Source organism: Dunckerocampus dactyliophorus, chromosome 18, assembly GCF_027744805.1.
Source record: "Dunckerocampus dactyliophorus isolate RoL2022-P2 chromosome 18, RoL_Ddac_1.1, whole genome shotgun sequence".
NCBI lineage: Eukaryota > Metazoa > Chordata > Actinopteri > Syngnathiformes > Syngnathidae > Dunckerocampus > Dunckerocampus dactyliophorus.
In genome coordinates, this window is record NC_072836.1 from 21973406 (window position 1) to 21990803 (window position 17398).

Here is a 17398-nt window from a genome sequence, read left to right on the forward strand (position 1 = left end):
TATAGATCTACTTACATCTGTACTGTAGATCTACATGCAATAGAGCAATATCACGTAGATCAAACTACACATGTACTGTAGATCTACATGCAATAGAGCAATATAATCATATAGATCTACTTACGTGTACTGTAGCTCTACATGCAATAGAGCAATATCATCACGTAGATCAACCTACACATGGACCGTAGATCTACATAGAATAGAGCAATATCATTGCATAGATCAACTTACAAGTGTACTGTAGATCTACATAGAATAGAGCAATAATATTGCATAGATCAACTAACATGTGTACTGTAGATCTACATAGAATAGAACAATGTATTCACATAGATCAACCTACACATGTACTGCAGATCTACATGCAATAGAGCAATATCACATAATTCGACCTACACATGTACTGTAGATCTACATGCAATAGAGTAATATCACAAAGATCAACCTCCACATGTATTGTAGATGTACATGGAATAGACCAAGTGTCATGTTCGACAGGAGTGTAGGGTTAACTTTGTTTTTGTCTTTGTTTCCTGTTTCGTGCTTTTAATTTGGTGTTGTGTTTCCTGTTTCGGGATGACGTGCGGTAGCTTTGCTGTGATGGTAACTTGGTAAGGGCTGGCAGAAGCATGTGTTGCTAATTGTTCATCAGGCTACTAGTTAGCTTAGTGGCATCTTTAATGTTGGATTTGCTGCATTCGTGGACTTTCCATCCTTCCTTCCTGCTTGCTTGTTGTATTTTGGTGAGCATGATACTTATTTCATCTTTAAGCGGCCTTTGCGGTCTTACAATTTCCTGTTTTGTCACACGTTTGTGTGGGCTTCTGCTCCTTGCAAGCTTCCCTCTTTTTCCCTGAACACTGTCACTGCGCAATACGTACCCGGAACACAATAGGTCCCGCGCATGCGCAAGGACTACGTCAGTTCCTCCGTTAGCTAATTTTTACGACAGTGCTTCTGCGATGTCACGTGCTGTGGCAGTTATTATTTTTAAAATGTATGAACATAAATGGTCAATAACCATACTTCATAGATGCAATATGTTGGGAGGTTATTTTATAAGTGACTCTTGTTAAAATACTTGGTTAGCATGGGGATCTTTCTATCGTCTTTCTATCCACCAAGACTGAGCTACGTAAAACTTAAGCAATGCACGTAAGGCAGACGTACATGTCATATCTGGTTAAGTGTAACATACGTAAATAAATCGAATAAAACACATAAAATGCAGCTATATTTCAATGTAAACGACCATAAGTAGAGTGCAATGATTGATTAATCTAGAGTGTTTTTTCTAAACGGGGAAATAGAATCCATCAAAACATATCTTCCTAGCAAATGCTTTTGTGTGTATTTTTACAGTGGCGCAATGTTATTTCTCACATTTCTATCTATCTTAATAACGTTTTTTGGAGTGGAGGGGGACGCTTGCTGCCGTAAAATAGATCGATGGATGGCGTAGATTACGCATGCATACAGATGTAGACACGTTCTGCACATGCGTAGAAACCAGTTGAATCTATTGCGTTCCGGGTACGTATTGCGCAGTGACAAACACTTCATTGATTGAACCCCACACTGCCCTTTAATCCTGGGGTGCCGCTACATGCTGTACATGATATAATAGCACGACATCACATTGATCAACCGACACGTGTGCTCTACATCTACTGTACATATAATGAAGCAATATCATCACATAGATCAACCTACTGTAGATATACATGCAATAGATCAATATAAGGTGTGAAACTAACGAACACCGAAGTAGGGAAAATGTGCATTTTCAAAAAGAATGTGAAACATCCGACTCACCGCAAATCCGAGAGTCCAAGAGTTTTATTGTCATATGCACAGCAAAACAGGTGGTTATACTGCGCAATGAAATTCCTATTCTGTTCATTCTCCCTAAAAAAGAAAACACAAGAAAATAAGAACAGAAGAAACAATAATAGCAATAAAACAACAAGAAACAATTAGAAGAATGTGTGCGTGTGTTGTGTGTGGCGTGTGTGAGCGCTTCGTTGAGAAGCCTGATGGCCTGTGGGTAAAAGCTGTTTGCCAGCCTTGTGGTCCTGGACTTCAAACTCCTGTAGCGTCTGCCTGACAATAGGAGTGTGAATAATGAGTGTTGTGGATGTGTGCTGTCCTTGATGAGGTTGTGTGTTCTTCGTAGGACACGAGATTTATAAATGTCTTGCAGTGAGGGGAGGGCTGCCCCAACAATGTTCTGTGAGGTCTTGATCACCCGCTGGAGTGCCTTCCTATCACGTGTTGTACAGTTACCGTACCAAACAGTGATGGAGGCGGTAAGGACACTTTCCATAGTGCATCTATAGAAGCAACTGAGGATTGTGGTGGACATGGCAAATTTCCTCAGGCTTCTCAGGAAGTACAGTCTCCTTTGGGACTTCTTGATAATTTGCTGGGTATTGTGAAACCAGGTGAGGTCCTCGCTGATGTGTGTGCCAAGGAACTTGAAGGTTTTCACCCTCTCCACCTCAGTCTCATCAATAAACAGGGGTCTATGCGGCTCCTTTTCCCTTGTTCTTGGGTTAATGATCATCTCTTTAGTCTTATCTGGATTGAGAAGGAGATTGTTATCATGACACCAATCTATGAGGTCCGCCACCTCTCTTCTGTATGATGTTTCAACCCCACCAGTGATCAGTCCGATGACTGTGGTGTCAAATTTAATGATGCTGGTGTTGTTGTGGGAGGCCACGCAATCGTAGGTGAAGAGCATGTAGAGGAGCGGACTCAGCACACACCCCTGTGGGGTCCCAGTGCTCACAATTCTTGAGCTGGATGTGCGATTGTGGACTCTGACTGACTGGGGCCTGCCTGTGAGAAAGTTAAACACCCAGTTACAAAGGGAGGGTGACAGGCCAAGTGTGAGGAGCGTATTTGTGAGTTTGTGGGGGCTGACTGTATTGAATGCAGAGCTATAGTCTATAAATAGCATTCTGACATATGTGTCCTGGCCCTGTAGATGAGAAAGGGCTGTGTGGATGGCAGTGTTGACTGCATCATCAGTGGACCGGTTCTGGTGGTATGCAAACTGTAGAGGGTCCACAATGTCCGGAATGCTCTTTTTGATGTGGGTCATGACTATTCTTTCAAAGCACTTCATTACAATAGGGCGATAGTCATTCAAGCAGGTCACGTTGCTCTTCTTGGGTACGGGCACTATGGTGGTGGACTTAAAGCGGGTCGGTACAGATGCTTGTGCAAGCGACAGGTTAAATATATCAGCAAGCACATCAGCTAGCTCTAATGATCAAACCCGAAGTGCACGTCCTGAGATGTTGTCTGGGCCTGCTGCTTTTCGTGGGTTTGTTTTGTTCAGAACCCTGCGCACATCAGCTGATGTCACCATGAGAGGTGAGTCCTGTGTGCTCCCCAAGTCCAGCCACCCTCTCTGCTCATCAGGAGTTTGGGTGTCAAAGCGGGCATAGAACTCATTCAGCTCATCTGGAAGTGTGGTTTGGCTGGATGTGGCTACGCTACTCCGCTGTCGATAGTCTGTGATGTGCTGGAGCCCCGCCCACATGCGCCGAGGGTCTGAGGTGGAATAATAGCCCTCCAGCTTCTGTCTGTACTGTCTTTTGGCCTCTCGTATGGACCTCCTCAGGTCATATCTGGCCTTTTTGTAGTCCTCAGCGGTGCCCATGACAAATGCAGTCTAACGAGCACGTAGCTTAGCCCTTACATCACAGTTCATCCAGGGTTTTTGATGAGGGTATTTTCTGTAATACTTGGTGGTGGTAACAGTCTCTATGCATGTGCTAATGTAGCCAGTAACAGCAGACGCGTATTCATCCAAATCAACAGTACAATCTTCCCTCCCCGCTGCAGTTTTAAACACATCCCAGTTTGTGCAGCCAAAGCAGTCCTGAAGTACTTGATCAGTTTCTTCATTCCACACTTTAACTGCTGTACTTACAGGGGGAGCTTGCTTGAGGAGTTGTCTGTATGTTGGATAAAGGAATATGGAGATGTGGTCGGCCTTTCCAAAATGTGGTCTTTGAACAGCCTTCACAGCACCTTTCATATTGCTGTAGACTTGATCCAGAATGTTATTTTCCGTCGTGGGAAAGCTTACATGCTGGAAATATTTGCATCTAGACTCCATTCTGACTGCTGATTGGATGAGCAAGGGAGGGGTTAGGCAGGCTAGTGAATGCAATGAGTCTCACTGGAGAGAAAAAGGTGAGGGAGTTTTGAGTCGAGTCTGAAGCAAGCTATTGCACAGTAAAATAAATCTATGCCATTTCTAACGAGAAGTGTGCTGGAGCTATGTGTTTGGAGCTGTGACACGCTATTCGCTGAGCTGGTGACTCCAGAAGTGTTTTTGGGAAAATAAGTCGCAAAGAGGGGTTGGAACGTGGCCAGATTTAGTGAGAAAATTGCCAAGTTGGCAACAAGGAGGGGAAAAAAATATCACAGCATCTATTCTCCCAATGACAAAATAAACAAGAAATGATGGAGAAAATGAAAGCGTGCCTCTCTCTGCAAAGTCCAGGACAGGACAGGACCAATAGATGACAATTCAGCACAGGCGGAAACGCTATTGAGCAAACAATGTAAAATCTGATGTTCTGTTTTCATTTGAACCAAATAGGGGACCCACTGAAAAAGCTTCCAGAGTTCAGTGTTGAAATGATTTCAGAGTAGCCGTGCACATGCTTGCTGCACTTCTGCTTGTTGTTGTAACATTGCAAGAAGAAAACCATTTTTACAAGTTTATATGCTGTGTAATGTTTTGCAGCTCCTGACTTTTTTTTTTACTGGGAGAGGAGGCAAAATGGCTCTTTGGATGCCAAAAGGGTCCCGGCCCCTGCCTGAAGAAGAGGTTCCTTGCACATCAACACGTCTCAGAGCATACTCTGTGGAAAGTCGTAGTAGGTTATTCTGTTCTACTGAATCAGAAGAATAAAGGATGCCATTCATGAAACAACAAATCTCTTCTTCACGTCCCTTGTGTAGCATGTTAGTGAGAAATATTGTCCAGGACATTGGCTCATCAACAGGAAGTCTGCTCATCAAGAAGGGCATTCAACTAGGAGCAGCACTGCCAAGTCCACTTCCATGAAGTATGAAGGGAATATTGTGTGCAATTATTGCGAAATCTACTTGAAAGCACAGCATAGACTGCAGGGCTGGGAGCGTTCCCATGGTAACTGCATTCTTGAGCAACAATGAAAACAGCCATGAATCTACTCTCTAAAGCGTGGGAGAGAAAGGGAAGAAACAAAGTGGATCTGCAACACATGCAGTGGACACATACAGCACGTCGTCAACTGAAGCCATGAGAAGAAAAATGACATTTTTTCAGTTTTGGGGAAGTGAAAAGGAGCAACATGATGAACTGATAATGAGAGCCAGTCAGCGGAAGCTTGTACCTTCACAGCCGTAAGTCTGACTAACAACCTTTATGGTTGCTGCTTTAGTGATACATTTACAGCTACGTACATCATCATGTGACCACTAAAGCTTTGCATGCACATCAATAGCATGGAACGATTTATGAACCATTTGGAAAACTATGATCTGCAACACCTAGCAAAGTTGAGGGTCTGTGGGGGTAAGTTTGATATGTCAAGGGTAAGTTGATGATATGTTCAGTATGTTGGGGTAAGTTGATGATATGTCAAGGGTAAGTTGAGGTTATGTTGAGGGTAGCTTGGGTGTTTGTCTGCGACATTCCGTTGCATTAAAATGTAGAATTGCACACGGGTACGTGAAGCTGTTGGAGGGTGTTTAGTTTTGCTTATTTGGACCAGCTGGTCTTTTCCTGCAAGTGAGGAGAAAATGAACAGAACTACAATTTTGTCCTACTTGGCCTTTTCTTTATAAGTACTACTCTTTGTACAATATATATGCTAGTCTTTGTATGAGTACTGTACTACTCTCTGCTATTGTGAAAGTAAGTGAGTCCTTGAGTGGAAAAGCGGAAGATGCTGAAATGCATGAATAGTGTTGTGGACTGATAACGCAGCTAATACAAGTAATGAAGTAGGTATTACAGTATTCATAGTACTTTATGTGTAAAGCAGCTAATACAAGTTTTGTATAATTTCTTTTTAATGCTCAACTTTCATCAAAAGCAACAATCCCAAACTTGTTTCCTGATTATTGAAAGCAAAGCAAAGCAAAAGAGTGTGTTTGTTGAAATCCATTTGGAAAGTCTTACGTTATGGTTGGTACTGTTAGCAACGTCCAGTAGGTGACAGTAACACACATTACAAAGACTTTTGGTTGTTTTTTGTACACACATGATGAAAAAAATGTTTTATTTGTAAACACAGGACCAAGTGGCCAAACAGTGGACTTGCAGGAATGCAGAATGCCAGGATAGGGCCACTGCTGCCTCCTCTTGGTACGGAGGTCTTCCGGCACTTTACCGCAGTCTCGCTGGAGGAAATCCAGCAACGGCTTGGAGAGAAGAAAAAAAAAGAGAGAAGAGAAGATGACAATATGGAGGTAGAATTGCCTCATTTTCTAAATATGTCACCAAGAGTGCAAAGAGACAAATGTTAATAGACACACGTTTATTGAAGATGTACAAATTATTATTATTTTTTTTTCATTGGTGTATTCATTCAACCAATCCAAGGGCCTTTTACTGGTACCTGTCACTAATAACACACTGTCATTGTGTCACTACGCTGATTCAAAGAAGCTTTTGAAATGAGGCCAGTGTGGTGGAACAGTGATTAACATGACTACATCACAGTCAGGAGATGGAGGCTTTGAATCTGTTTTGGAACATCTGTGGACGTTCTATGTGGTCCCCATGCTCATCAGCTGGGGTATGTTACAGCTCAAATTAGATCACACACATATATACACTCCTGATCAAAATCTTAAGACCAGTTGAAAAATTGCTAGAATTAGCATTTTGCACATTTGGATCTTAATGAGGTTATAAGTAGAGCTACAATATGCAAAAACAGGAAGGGGGAATGAGACAAAAAACACTTTGAAAAAGGAATTTATTGAAAACAACAAATCAACTGAAATAGGCTGTTTATCAGCTGATCAAAAGTTTAAGACCATCACTCAAAAAAGAACAAAAAACTCTCCAAACCAGAACAAAAAATGTTCTCAGGCTAGTGAGAACATTGCTCCAAGTTGTGAAGATGGATTCACCAAGGCCATCAACTGTCTGGAACTGATGGCCATTTTTATAAACTTCCCTTGCCATCCATCCCCAAATGTTCTCTATGGGAGTTAAATGAGGGGAACATGCAGGATGGTCCAAAAGAGTGATGTTATTCTCCCTGAAGAAGTCCTTGGTCAAGCGAGCATTGTGAACTGCAGCGTTGTCCTGTTGAAAAACCCAGCTGTTACCACACAGGCGAGGGCCCTCGGTCATGAGGGACGTCCGCCCCAACATCTGCATCCGTTTGATGACCCCGCACCACCTGAAGCTCCTGTGTTCCACTGAATGAAAAAGCACCCGAGATCATGATGGACCCCCCTCCACTGTGCCGGGTAGCTTTACCATCAGGAGGGCATGACAGTGGGAATGCCTGACACTAAACAAACATTTGGAGCAGATTTTGGCTTTTGTAGACCGTGGTCTTAAACTTTTGATCAGCTGATAAACAACCTATTTCAGTTTGTTGTTTTCAATAAATTACTTTTTCAAAGTGCTTTTTGTCCCCTTCCTGTTTTTGCATATTGTAGCTCTACTTAAAACCTCATTAAGATCCAAATGTGCAAAATGTGTGTGTATGTATATGTGTATATGTGTATACATATACAGTATGTGTGTGTGTGTGTGTGTATCCATCCACCCATCCATTTTCTATACCGCTTCTCCTCATTAGGGTCGCGGGAGTATGCTAGAGCCTACTCATCACCCATTTTGTCTCCCTTAGTCAATATCTGACCGCATATAGCGGCCAAATTACCAACTCAAGTAGAAGCTTCATGCATGAAAAAGTTTCGTTTTTCAATCAGTGAAGCCGTCGTGTGTAGACTTTAATTACTGAGTCCTACACAAGATCCACACAAACTGTCAGTTGTTCCACATAAAAAAGCCGTCTTCTTTTGAGCTTGCTATTTCCTGCTCAAACATGTAACTTTAAGAGCATTTGCACCAAAACATTACCGCAAAGTAGGCTGGGAACAGGACGTGCTCCCAGCGACGCTACAATACAATATAATACTGCCTGCACGCTAAAACCATGCTAGCATATGTTTTTAAAAAGCAGCGGGGGCAAAACTGAGTTCGGTTGTACTTAATTGAAGTATTTTAGAATGTACTCACGTTATTTTTGATCAATCCTCATGCACAAATCCATCAAAGTCCTCATCTTCTGTATTCGACACAAACAAAGCCGTCTTCTTTTCCGTTCGCTACTAGTCTGTTAACTTGTCAGTGTTATTCAGCTCCGAAGCAAAGAAGGAAACTTCTCCTGTTGCTTCTGCCAATTTTATTTATTGAACGCGGCCACCAGACAGCAGCTCAGAACACACACAAATCTCTCAGCATTGTCTCTTCGTGCTGCTTGCCCACAAGGCAAAGGTTAAACAAGCCCCACTACATAGCTGTCCAGCCAATGCCTGTAACAAGTGACACCGTTTATTTCCTGGTGTGAGACAATGTGCACAATGTGTGTCAATACTGTAATGCCGCTTGTTGTGGGGAAGGAGAGACTCACGTCGCCGATGCACTTTAATGGCTTAATTAACAGCGGAGAACACTGCAGGACTTTACATCCACGCCAACATAAACACACTTCCCAACTCTCTCCAAACACACAGCTAGCACTGAGCCTAGCTCTCCTGCTCGGGACGCCCATCGTCACTTCCTGTCACTTCTTGATAAACTAAAGCTGTAATGACACTCTGCCGTATAAAAAGTAAAATATTAAAAACAAGTGTAAGACATTACTAGCACAGCTTTGTTCTGTGGGTCGTGGATAATAACAAGCCTAGTAGTGCTGTACAACTTTTATCTGCAGTCCCACAGTTCCCTCTACTGGTCAACATTATCTCCCCCCCGCCCTTTTTTTTCCTTTTTTTCCCTCTACTGGTCAACACTCAAACTGGACGCCAACCTGTCTATAGAGGCCACATGTCTATAGCGGCCACATTTGCAGTCTCCCTCTAGTGGCAGCTATAGACAAGTTTGACTGTATATGTATATGTATATGTGTGTGTGTGTGTATAATGTAAGTGGGGTTGTTTGAAGACTAAATTGTCGTCAGCCATTAAATTTTGTGATTGACAAGTCGTTCATCCTCCATAATCCTGCAATCTGCCATCTGATTGGCTAGCTGTCTGATTGACAGGTGACACAAGAACATCGGAATCCGGCAGGTGACTTGGAGAGTGGAAAGCTCCTCCCATCCATCTATGGGGAACCACCCCTTGAGTTTGTCACCACCCCACTTGAGGATCTGGACCCCTTCTACCAATCCCAGAAGGTCTGTCTGTCCTTTTGAGTTGTCAACTTCCTGGTTCAACTATTGATGGGTCAGCGTGTCCCTGCAGACGTTCCTTGTGCTCAGTAAAGGAAAGACCATCTCCAGATTTAACGCTGATCCTGCTTGTTACCTGCTGAGTCCTTTCAACCTCGTGAGGACGACTGCCATCAAGATCCTCCTTCACTCATATCCTTTCTACGTATCCGTAGCACTCCATCTCTTCTACTTGCTTGTATTCTTCAACAAATCCAACATTCTTTCGTCTTTTCATCCTGCTGACGGTTGTGATCAATTGTGTCCTGATGACCATGACCAAGCCTCCAGCATGGAGCAAGTGTGTCGTGTGAGTTTCTCAAAGTGAATGAGGATCAGCTTAAAAATCAACAAATATTATAAATACTGAAGTACTGAAGTATGACATTTTGTGAAAAGCCGTGAAAGTGCAGTTTGAATTGGAGCTTGTGCATGTCTCTTTTCAGTACTGCATCCGCACGTTCAACAACTCTGCAGATTCAAGTACAATTCAAAAATATTGAAAGATTGAAAAAATGTCAATTTTTTTTCGGAATAACTCGGTTCATAAGTTGAACAATAACCTGGGGGGGGGTGGAGTCCCAGAATTCTGCTTTCCTGTCACACCTGGGAGTCTTCCTTGTAGGTGGAAGAATATTTACACTAATAGTCATGGATTAGAATTTATGTAGTGCTTTTCAAGGTACACAAAGCGTTTCCCAGTGACGTCAAGCCATTATTCATTCACCCCTGCTGGTAATGTACATCTGTAGACACAGATGCCCTGGGTGGAGGCAAGGTGTGGGAAGTGACTGGGTGGAGGGAGTGAGAATCAAACCTTCTGGTTTCTGGATGGCCTGCTGTATCTCCTGAGCCTCTGTGGCCCCAAACTCCCCCACGCAGCGCAACTCTTTATGGTGTCCTGCAGATATCTGCAGCCTGCCACCACCATCATGAAGCACGGAAGGAACATTATGTCCCCTCTTGATGTCCTCCCCCTCCTGCTCAACCTGGACAAAGTTACCCCGACACACTGCACGCACCTCGTGGCGGCATAGCAAGTGAATAGCACAGACAACACCACGAGGTGCATTCATGGGCATTGAGTGGCAAAGAGGGTCCATTGAGATGGAGATCTTAATCTAGAGGCTGCTCGTGTACAAATTGTTATTTTGTGTTGTTGAACAGATACACCATTATTGCTATCTACGCTTCTGAAATGCTCATCAAAGTGGCGGCTCGAGGTTTGTGTGTGGGCCGCTTCACCTTCCTGAGAAATCCATGGAACTGGTTGGACGTGATGGTCATCGCCACGGCGTAAAGCACATGCACACGTCTTCACAGACACCCTGATGAACACGGCAACACTCACACATCTTTCTCTTTCTCAGATATCTGACAGCAATGCTGGATTCAGGAACGCTTTCTGTGTTCCAAGTTCTTCCAGCACTAAAGATCATCCCGTTGATACCTGGTGTGTGCGTGTGTGCGTCACTAACAATGCATGGACCCAGTCTAAGCTGTACTGCGGTATTTTACCTTGTCAGGTTTGAAGGCAACGATTGGAGCGCTTGTCCAGTCCCTGAAGAAGCTGACCAGCATCACCATCCTGACCATCCTCTTCCTCAGTGCCTTTGCTTTGGTTGCTCAGCAGCTCTTCATGGGGACGTTGAGGCAAAAATGCGTCCTGATGCCCACTCAGCCCTTTAGAAACCTCTCAGCAGCTGAAAACCTCACCAGTGACTTTGATTTTGACAAGTACATCAACAACCGAGGTGTGAAAGCCGTCATTACGTATATTTACTGTGCCGTGGAAGCTCGCTTTTTGTATATCCTGGTTTGCATTTGACTGAGTTTTCCACAAAAATCCATCCATCCATTTTCTATACCGCTTCTCCTCAATAGGGTCGCGAGGGAATGCTGGAGCCTATCCCAGCTGACTTCGGGCAACAGGCGGGGTACACCCTGGACTGGTGGCCAGCCAATGACAGGGCACATATAGACAACCAACCATTCATACTCACATTCATACCTATGGACAATTTAGAGACACCAATGAACCTGATTTGCAGAAATACAGTATGTAGTTTTTGGACACGGTCTTGGTTACGGTAAAGACCAAACAGTGCGCTGAACAAACAAAGCATTTTTGAAATTGATTTGGTTTTTGTATTTCGTTTCGTCTGACCTTTTGGAACGGCTTCATGATAGTTCCGTTGTATATCTACTGTATCTATCGTATCTATATCACATATATGCATACATTTCTATTTGTAGTTTGTCCACTTTTTTTCTTTTCTCCTTTTCGTTCTTCATTGAATAATGAATAGTGATGCATCTTCTTCTTTTCCCTTGCTTTCCAATGGAAGATGGTAGAAAGTCAACACAGGAAGTCAAATAAAAATGGAGTGAATACGTAAAAGAGGCTAAGATTATGTCAACTCTGCTTCGCCCTACTCCATCTTTCATGTTGACTGGTGCAAACAACAAACTAGTTGAGCATGTCTGAAACAACGAAACCTAACATGAACTTAACTTTTCACATTTCAGCAAGCATGTTATGGTATCTTCTCAAGGACTGATGCTGTTATGATCAAATGTGGCTAGAACTCATTTTCGCTGCACACTGAGCTCTATGAAGTATTGACTTTGATGACAGGATATGACAAATGTTTGGTGAAATGTGAGATGTGTGCTGACTTGTCAGATTGTGTGATTTGTGTTTTTGTGTCTGACAGCCAACCATTACTACCTGCCTGGAAGCAACGATGCTCTGCTGTGCGGAAACTCTTCTGATGCTGGGTAGGTATGAACCACAGGGCCAGCAAGGCCTTCTCTGCTGGCCTAAACACTATCAGAAGCACTGAGCTACATTGTGTTTGTTTGATGAAATTGTATCATTTATCATGATTCATTTAGTAGCGTGTTTCTTGGATTCCAGTAACGTATGTGTATGTTAGATTGTATTTGTCCAATCACATTTCAGTTTCTATTTCAGGTGTGGGTAAACGTTTTGAGTTAGCAAAATTGGCGGGGGGGACCACACTATATTTTTGATACACACACACTAGTTTGCGCTTACAATTCTAACAGTCCACCTGGAATTGTTTGTCTTATTTTAACTGTAAAAGTGTCATAGAATCTGCTATTTTGCTGTTTTTTTTTTTTTTTTACTAAATAAGACCCCCGGAATGTACATGAATAAAGAATGTGTGATATATATACTGTATATATATATATATATATATATGAACTATGAATGATAAAACATTGACTATTGAAGAGTATGTGAGCGCCCCTTCGGGCAGGTTAAGTTGCGTGTCACCCATTTATTGACTGTTTGTTTGGCACCATGGGTGAGGTAGTTGTCTGGATGGCTGCATGTGAACAACTACTGTACATGTACTTCAACTTAAACCCATCAAAAGGTTGTCTCAGATTGACTCTGACTACTTGCAAGTCACGTTGCCAGCTTGTACGTTAAAATTCATATTCATTACTTTGAAAGCAACTGGCGGGCCGGATGTGGCCCCAGGGCCGTAGTTTGCCCACCGCTGTTCTCTGTGTTGCCGTGTCATTGTAATCTGCCAAGGGCCTTCAGAATCAGGAGTGCTGACCCATGTCACATACACAATATCACCAATGGGGCTACTTTTTTAACCAGTCACATTCCAGATTTGCCTCTCAGAGCCAGCGAGCTGGCCCACAGTAACGTCAGCATTGTTCTGTCCTCTGATTGGTTGATCAAAGCAAAACTGGTTAGCAAGCCAAGTTACACCCGCAATGGCTGACTCAGGAGGGGAAATTGACATCACTGATGAGTAGGTGTATTTTCTTGAAATGGTTTGATGATTTTGTCATGTTTTTAGATAAATAATCAGTTTGAACTGCTCCAGATAATGTTGCAGTGTAGAGGTTTGGAGTTGTCTGAACCTTTAATCACAGAGTTGTTGTGTTTACCAGGACAGGCGATCACTGCTGATGACCAGTGGAAGTTACTAAACTCCAGGGGACCAGCAGTAATAAAGTAATAAATAAGTAAGACGTCTGAGTGACAAAGTATGGGAAGGTAAGGTGTTGTTTGTGCAGTAGTGGTTTTGCCTGGCAGTTACTAAGCGCCTGCCTGACGTGGCGGCTTGCATGGAACACTGGTGACACCGCCTGGGATCGTGGTGAATGCCACTGATCACACATGCTGTATGGCAGTGGCGGGCCATGCATTTGGTACCTGGGCCTTCAGTGGGTGGGACTTGGCTTGTTAAACACGTTTGTTCTGATCAACCAGTCAGAGGACAGAAAAGTGCTGATGTCACTGGGGCCCTGAGAGGCCAATCAGAACTCTGATAGGTCCTATTGCTAATAGTGTGTATGTGACAGGGGCCAGCACTCTTGATTTTGAAGGCCCTGGGCAGATGACATTGACATGGCAACACATAGAAGCTGAAATGTGACTGGCTAAACACGTGTGACACACACAGAGACTACTGCCAGCAGTGCAGCCAGCAAACATGCTAGTAAATGAAGATAATAGACTGAACATCATTTCATGGAACAATACTAGAAGTGACGTTTGAAATGTAGCTCAGTGCTCCTGGTAGTGTTTAGGCCAGCAGAGAGGGCCTTGCTGGCTCTGATTGCATAGCATGCTTGCATATGGTAGCGTACTATTTAGTCACTGACCAGTGCAGTCTTGGTGATGTTCAGGTTGTGTCCAGAGGGTTTTCTCTGTTTGAAAACGGGAGGGAACCCTAACTGGGGCTACACCAGCTACGATTCCTTCGGTTGGGCTTTCCTGGCTCTGTTCAGACTGATGACTCTGGACTTCTGGGAGAACCTGATGGAGCTGGTCAGTCATTGAGTCCAGGTTGTGATCCTGGTCCGCCACAGAAGCTCAGTGGGTTGTCTCTGCAGACTTTGAGAGCAGATGGTAAAAGCTACACAGTCTTCTTCGTGGTGGTCATCGTATTGGTCTCCTATCACCTGGTGGCTCTTATTGTGGCGGTGATGGCCATGGCGTATGCTGAGCAGAGGCAGGGCGTGATGGCTGAAGCCAAGCAGAAGCACCAAGAGTATGATGCCATGATTGACAAGCAGGAGGTGAGATGACATCACAGCTTTCTATTGGAGGTAATGTTCTAGAGCACTCATTCTCAGCTGGTGGGTTGGCACTCGTTTTCAGTCTTTGCCAAGGCACAAAAATGTGCTTTTATTCTGAAGGGTATTGGTGGTCTATTACAGTATTAGGTGCTACATGTGTCTGTTGTGCTATTTGAAAGCCGCTGGCAGACCATCGAAGTTGCTTAGTACGATGTGGAATGCTCAGCTTCCTTTTAGCACATAAAGGAACAGAAGGTCATTGTCAGGGAAATCCTTGCAGATAACCAAGACAAGTAATGGACTGTATAACTACTCAAAGAAACAGACTCAACCACGCCAAGATTGTCTTACTCGCGAGGAGAACCGGAGGGACGCACCAGAGTTGTATCCCATACCGCTCTGGATACGCTCTACAAAAAACCTCTCTTTATTTTCAATTGGGCGTTCCCTAGTTACAGGAGAGTTCAGCTTCTCAAGGAAGGGGCCTACTACAGCTGAACTCTGTGTCTCTATCTATGTGTGTGTGTCAGTGTAGTGATATCATACATGTGTGGTTTAATTAATTTTCTAACATTACAGCCTGCGAAAAGGAGCAAAAGACCTTGAGCACCTCAACCTCCTTCATGTCTCTGAGTTACACAAGACTGACCCCTTTGATTGCCCTCACAGGGCCTGCTTACTCCCTTCTATGCACAAGAGTACAACAATAATATATTTATAAAGTGGGTGATAACGTATATAGATTTCTCTAACACGGCTCTTGTTTGAACTGATGCTGCAAAATGCAGCTGCTCGCGTTCATGGTCACATCACATTCTCACACATGAAAATGTGTGAGCGTTAATACATTTTCATAACAAAACCTTCACAACGATAGAAACACATTCTTTCACAGTCATCAACACAAACCGCTGTCTAACCTGCAGCGCAAACACAACTGCACCACACAGGCTATCAACATAGCGCTTACACAATAACACACTGTACGTGCAACCCACAAAGCATGCTAGGTAACCTCATGGTAGCTACTCTTCCTCGTGAGTTGATCTGAGTTGAAACATTTCTGCAGTTCGGGTCAGTGCTTGGCATGAAGGGTCGATGATGGGTCCTGCAGCCAAACCAGGTGAGAACCACTGTTCTACATCCATAACATCTGACACAACGTTTGTGTGTGTGTGCGTGTAGGCAGCTGGCAGTGCTTGTCCCTCCGAGAAGCATCATTCATCAGCAGATGAAAAAAGTCCAAAGCAAGAGCAAAGAGCGCAGGAAGGTAAAGATGACATGAATGTTCTATACATTTATTTACTGTCAAACCTGGCTTTTCACGCGTATGATTCAGTCAGTTTTCATCCTAGTATTGCCTGGGTTTCTGTACAGCATCCAGGACCCAAAAAAAGCTCCACACGCTGCCAACTCACTGCTAAATAACCCTTCATGGGGCCAAAAAGGTTTTTGGTGCCACCAATATGATAAAGAGGGTGTTGAATTCAAGAAAGAACTCATGGATAAGTACGAAGATGGGGTCTGCATGGTCAATCTCACCAGGATGGAGGAGAAGAAAGAAGAAATGAAGGAAGCTAACGTGAAAGGTCTTACAGGGGCAAAGCGGTAAAGGTGCTAGGAACCAATGGTGTGGATTCTATTATTATTCTTAAAATGTGTTTTTTCTTCATATTTGTGGCTGTGTCGAATGCATTGATTGGATGGAAGCAAAGGAATGAGGAAAAGTGAGGAAGTGCTTTCTAATGTGTTGCTGAGCACATTCAAGTAGTTAACTGTGCTGTTATTTGTTGTATTTTTTAGATCAAAGACCACGTTTACCATGCTGCTATGCTTCCACCGACGTCTTTCTCAAGTGGAACTGTTGTGGTTGTTGGCGGTGGTGCAAGCTGCGTCTCCACCATTTCGTCATGGACCCGTTCTTCGACCTTGCCATCACCGTGTGCGTCATCCTGAACACCGTCTTCATGGCCATGGAGCATTATCCCATGTCGTGGGAGTTTGAAGCCATGCTAAGTCAGGCATATCTGGTAATTTTTTAAAAACATATTCTATGTTGTTTTGTTTAGTTTGTGTGAATCACATGCATAGTTTTTCTGTTTTTATGCTGCGTGTCCTTCCTGACACAACCTTGCCATTTATCTGGGCTTGGGACCGGTACGGGACATCTCCAGTTAAAGGCTCGGGCGATGCGCATCCTTTACGCATTTGCAGTGAATTCACCCTCTTGTGCATTGCCATGGATGGTGGGGCCCTACACACTTATTGCCTGTATGGAGGGTGGCTCTATTAATACTGTACACAAAGAGAAAGGGAAAGGTTGGTGGGGCCGTGGAGTAGGCAGAGGTACTTGGGCAGAGTAATGATGGCGGTGCAAGGAAAGTGAAAAGAGAAGTGAAATTAGACATGGAAAAATGCTCCAAAAGTGGAGAAATCAACATTGGCTGCATGTTTGTGTGGCCGAGGAGGGTGGGGTGGTGCAGTTCATAAATGGAGTTGAAATCAAGTAAACACCAACAAGGCCACTGGAGAAAAAAGAAACTGGAACCCATAGAAATTTCAATTAAGTCCACGCACCACATATAAACTGTGAGGCTGGATGCACACATACGTTCTGATGCAGCACGTCAATGTATGGAACACAGCTAGCATGCTGCATGGCTAGGGCACATAGAAATGTTGCATAGCAACGGCGCATAGCAACAACACAGAAATGGCGCATAGCAACAACACATAGCAACGGCGCAAAACAGTCAAAACTTAAGGAAAACTCCCAGCAGAGTGGAATAGTAGAAGATGTTTTCAATGATGCAGTTAGGTGAAGCATTTTGTATTCCCATGTG

The 17398-nt window shown here is 43.6% G+C and overlaps 1 protein-coding gene across 2 annotated transcripts in view; it reads left to right on the forward strand.

Annotated features, from left to right (window-relative positions):
- The first annotated feature begins 5090 nt into the window (after positions 1–5090).
- Positions 5091–17398, forward strand: part of LOC129170794 (sodium channel protein type 4 subunit alpha B-like) — a 31779-nt gene continuing 19471 nt past the window's right edge. Inside the window, exons 1-13 of one of the 2 annotated variants that reach the window (XM_054758794.1) lie at positions 5091–5418; positions 6315–6489; positions 9312–9446; positions 9514–9631; positions 9699–9789; positions 10647–10775; positions 10850–10932; positions 11006–11233; positions 12197–12260; positions 14163–14304; positions 14370–14555; positions 15741–15825; positions 16359–16585. In XM_054758794.1, coding sequence (XP_054614769.1) covers positions 5315–5418; positions 6315–6489; positions 9312–9446; positions 9514–9631; positions 9699–9789; positions 10647–10775; positions 10850–10932; positions 11006–11233; positions 12197–12260; positions 14163–14304; positions 14370–14555; positions 15741–15825; positions 16359–16585 — 1767 coding nt within the window. In that variant the 5' untranslated portion in view covers positions 5091–5314. Of the gene's footprint in view, positions 5419–5459; positions 5591–6314; positions 6490–9311; positions 9447–9513; positions 9632–9698; positions 9790–10646; positions 10776–10849; positions 10933–11005; positions 11234–12196; positions 12261–14162; positions 14305–14369; positions 14556–15740; positions 15826–16358; positions 16586–17398 lie in introns of those variants that run through there. The other variant, XM_054758795.1, reaches the window with a different exon arrangement.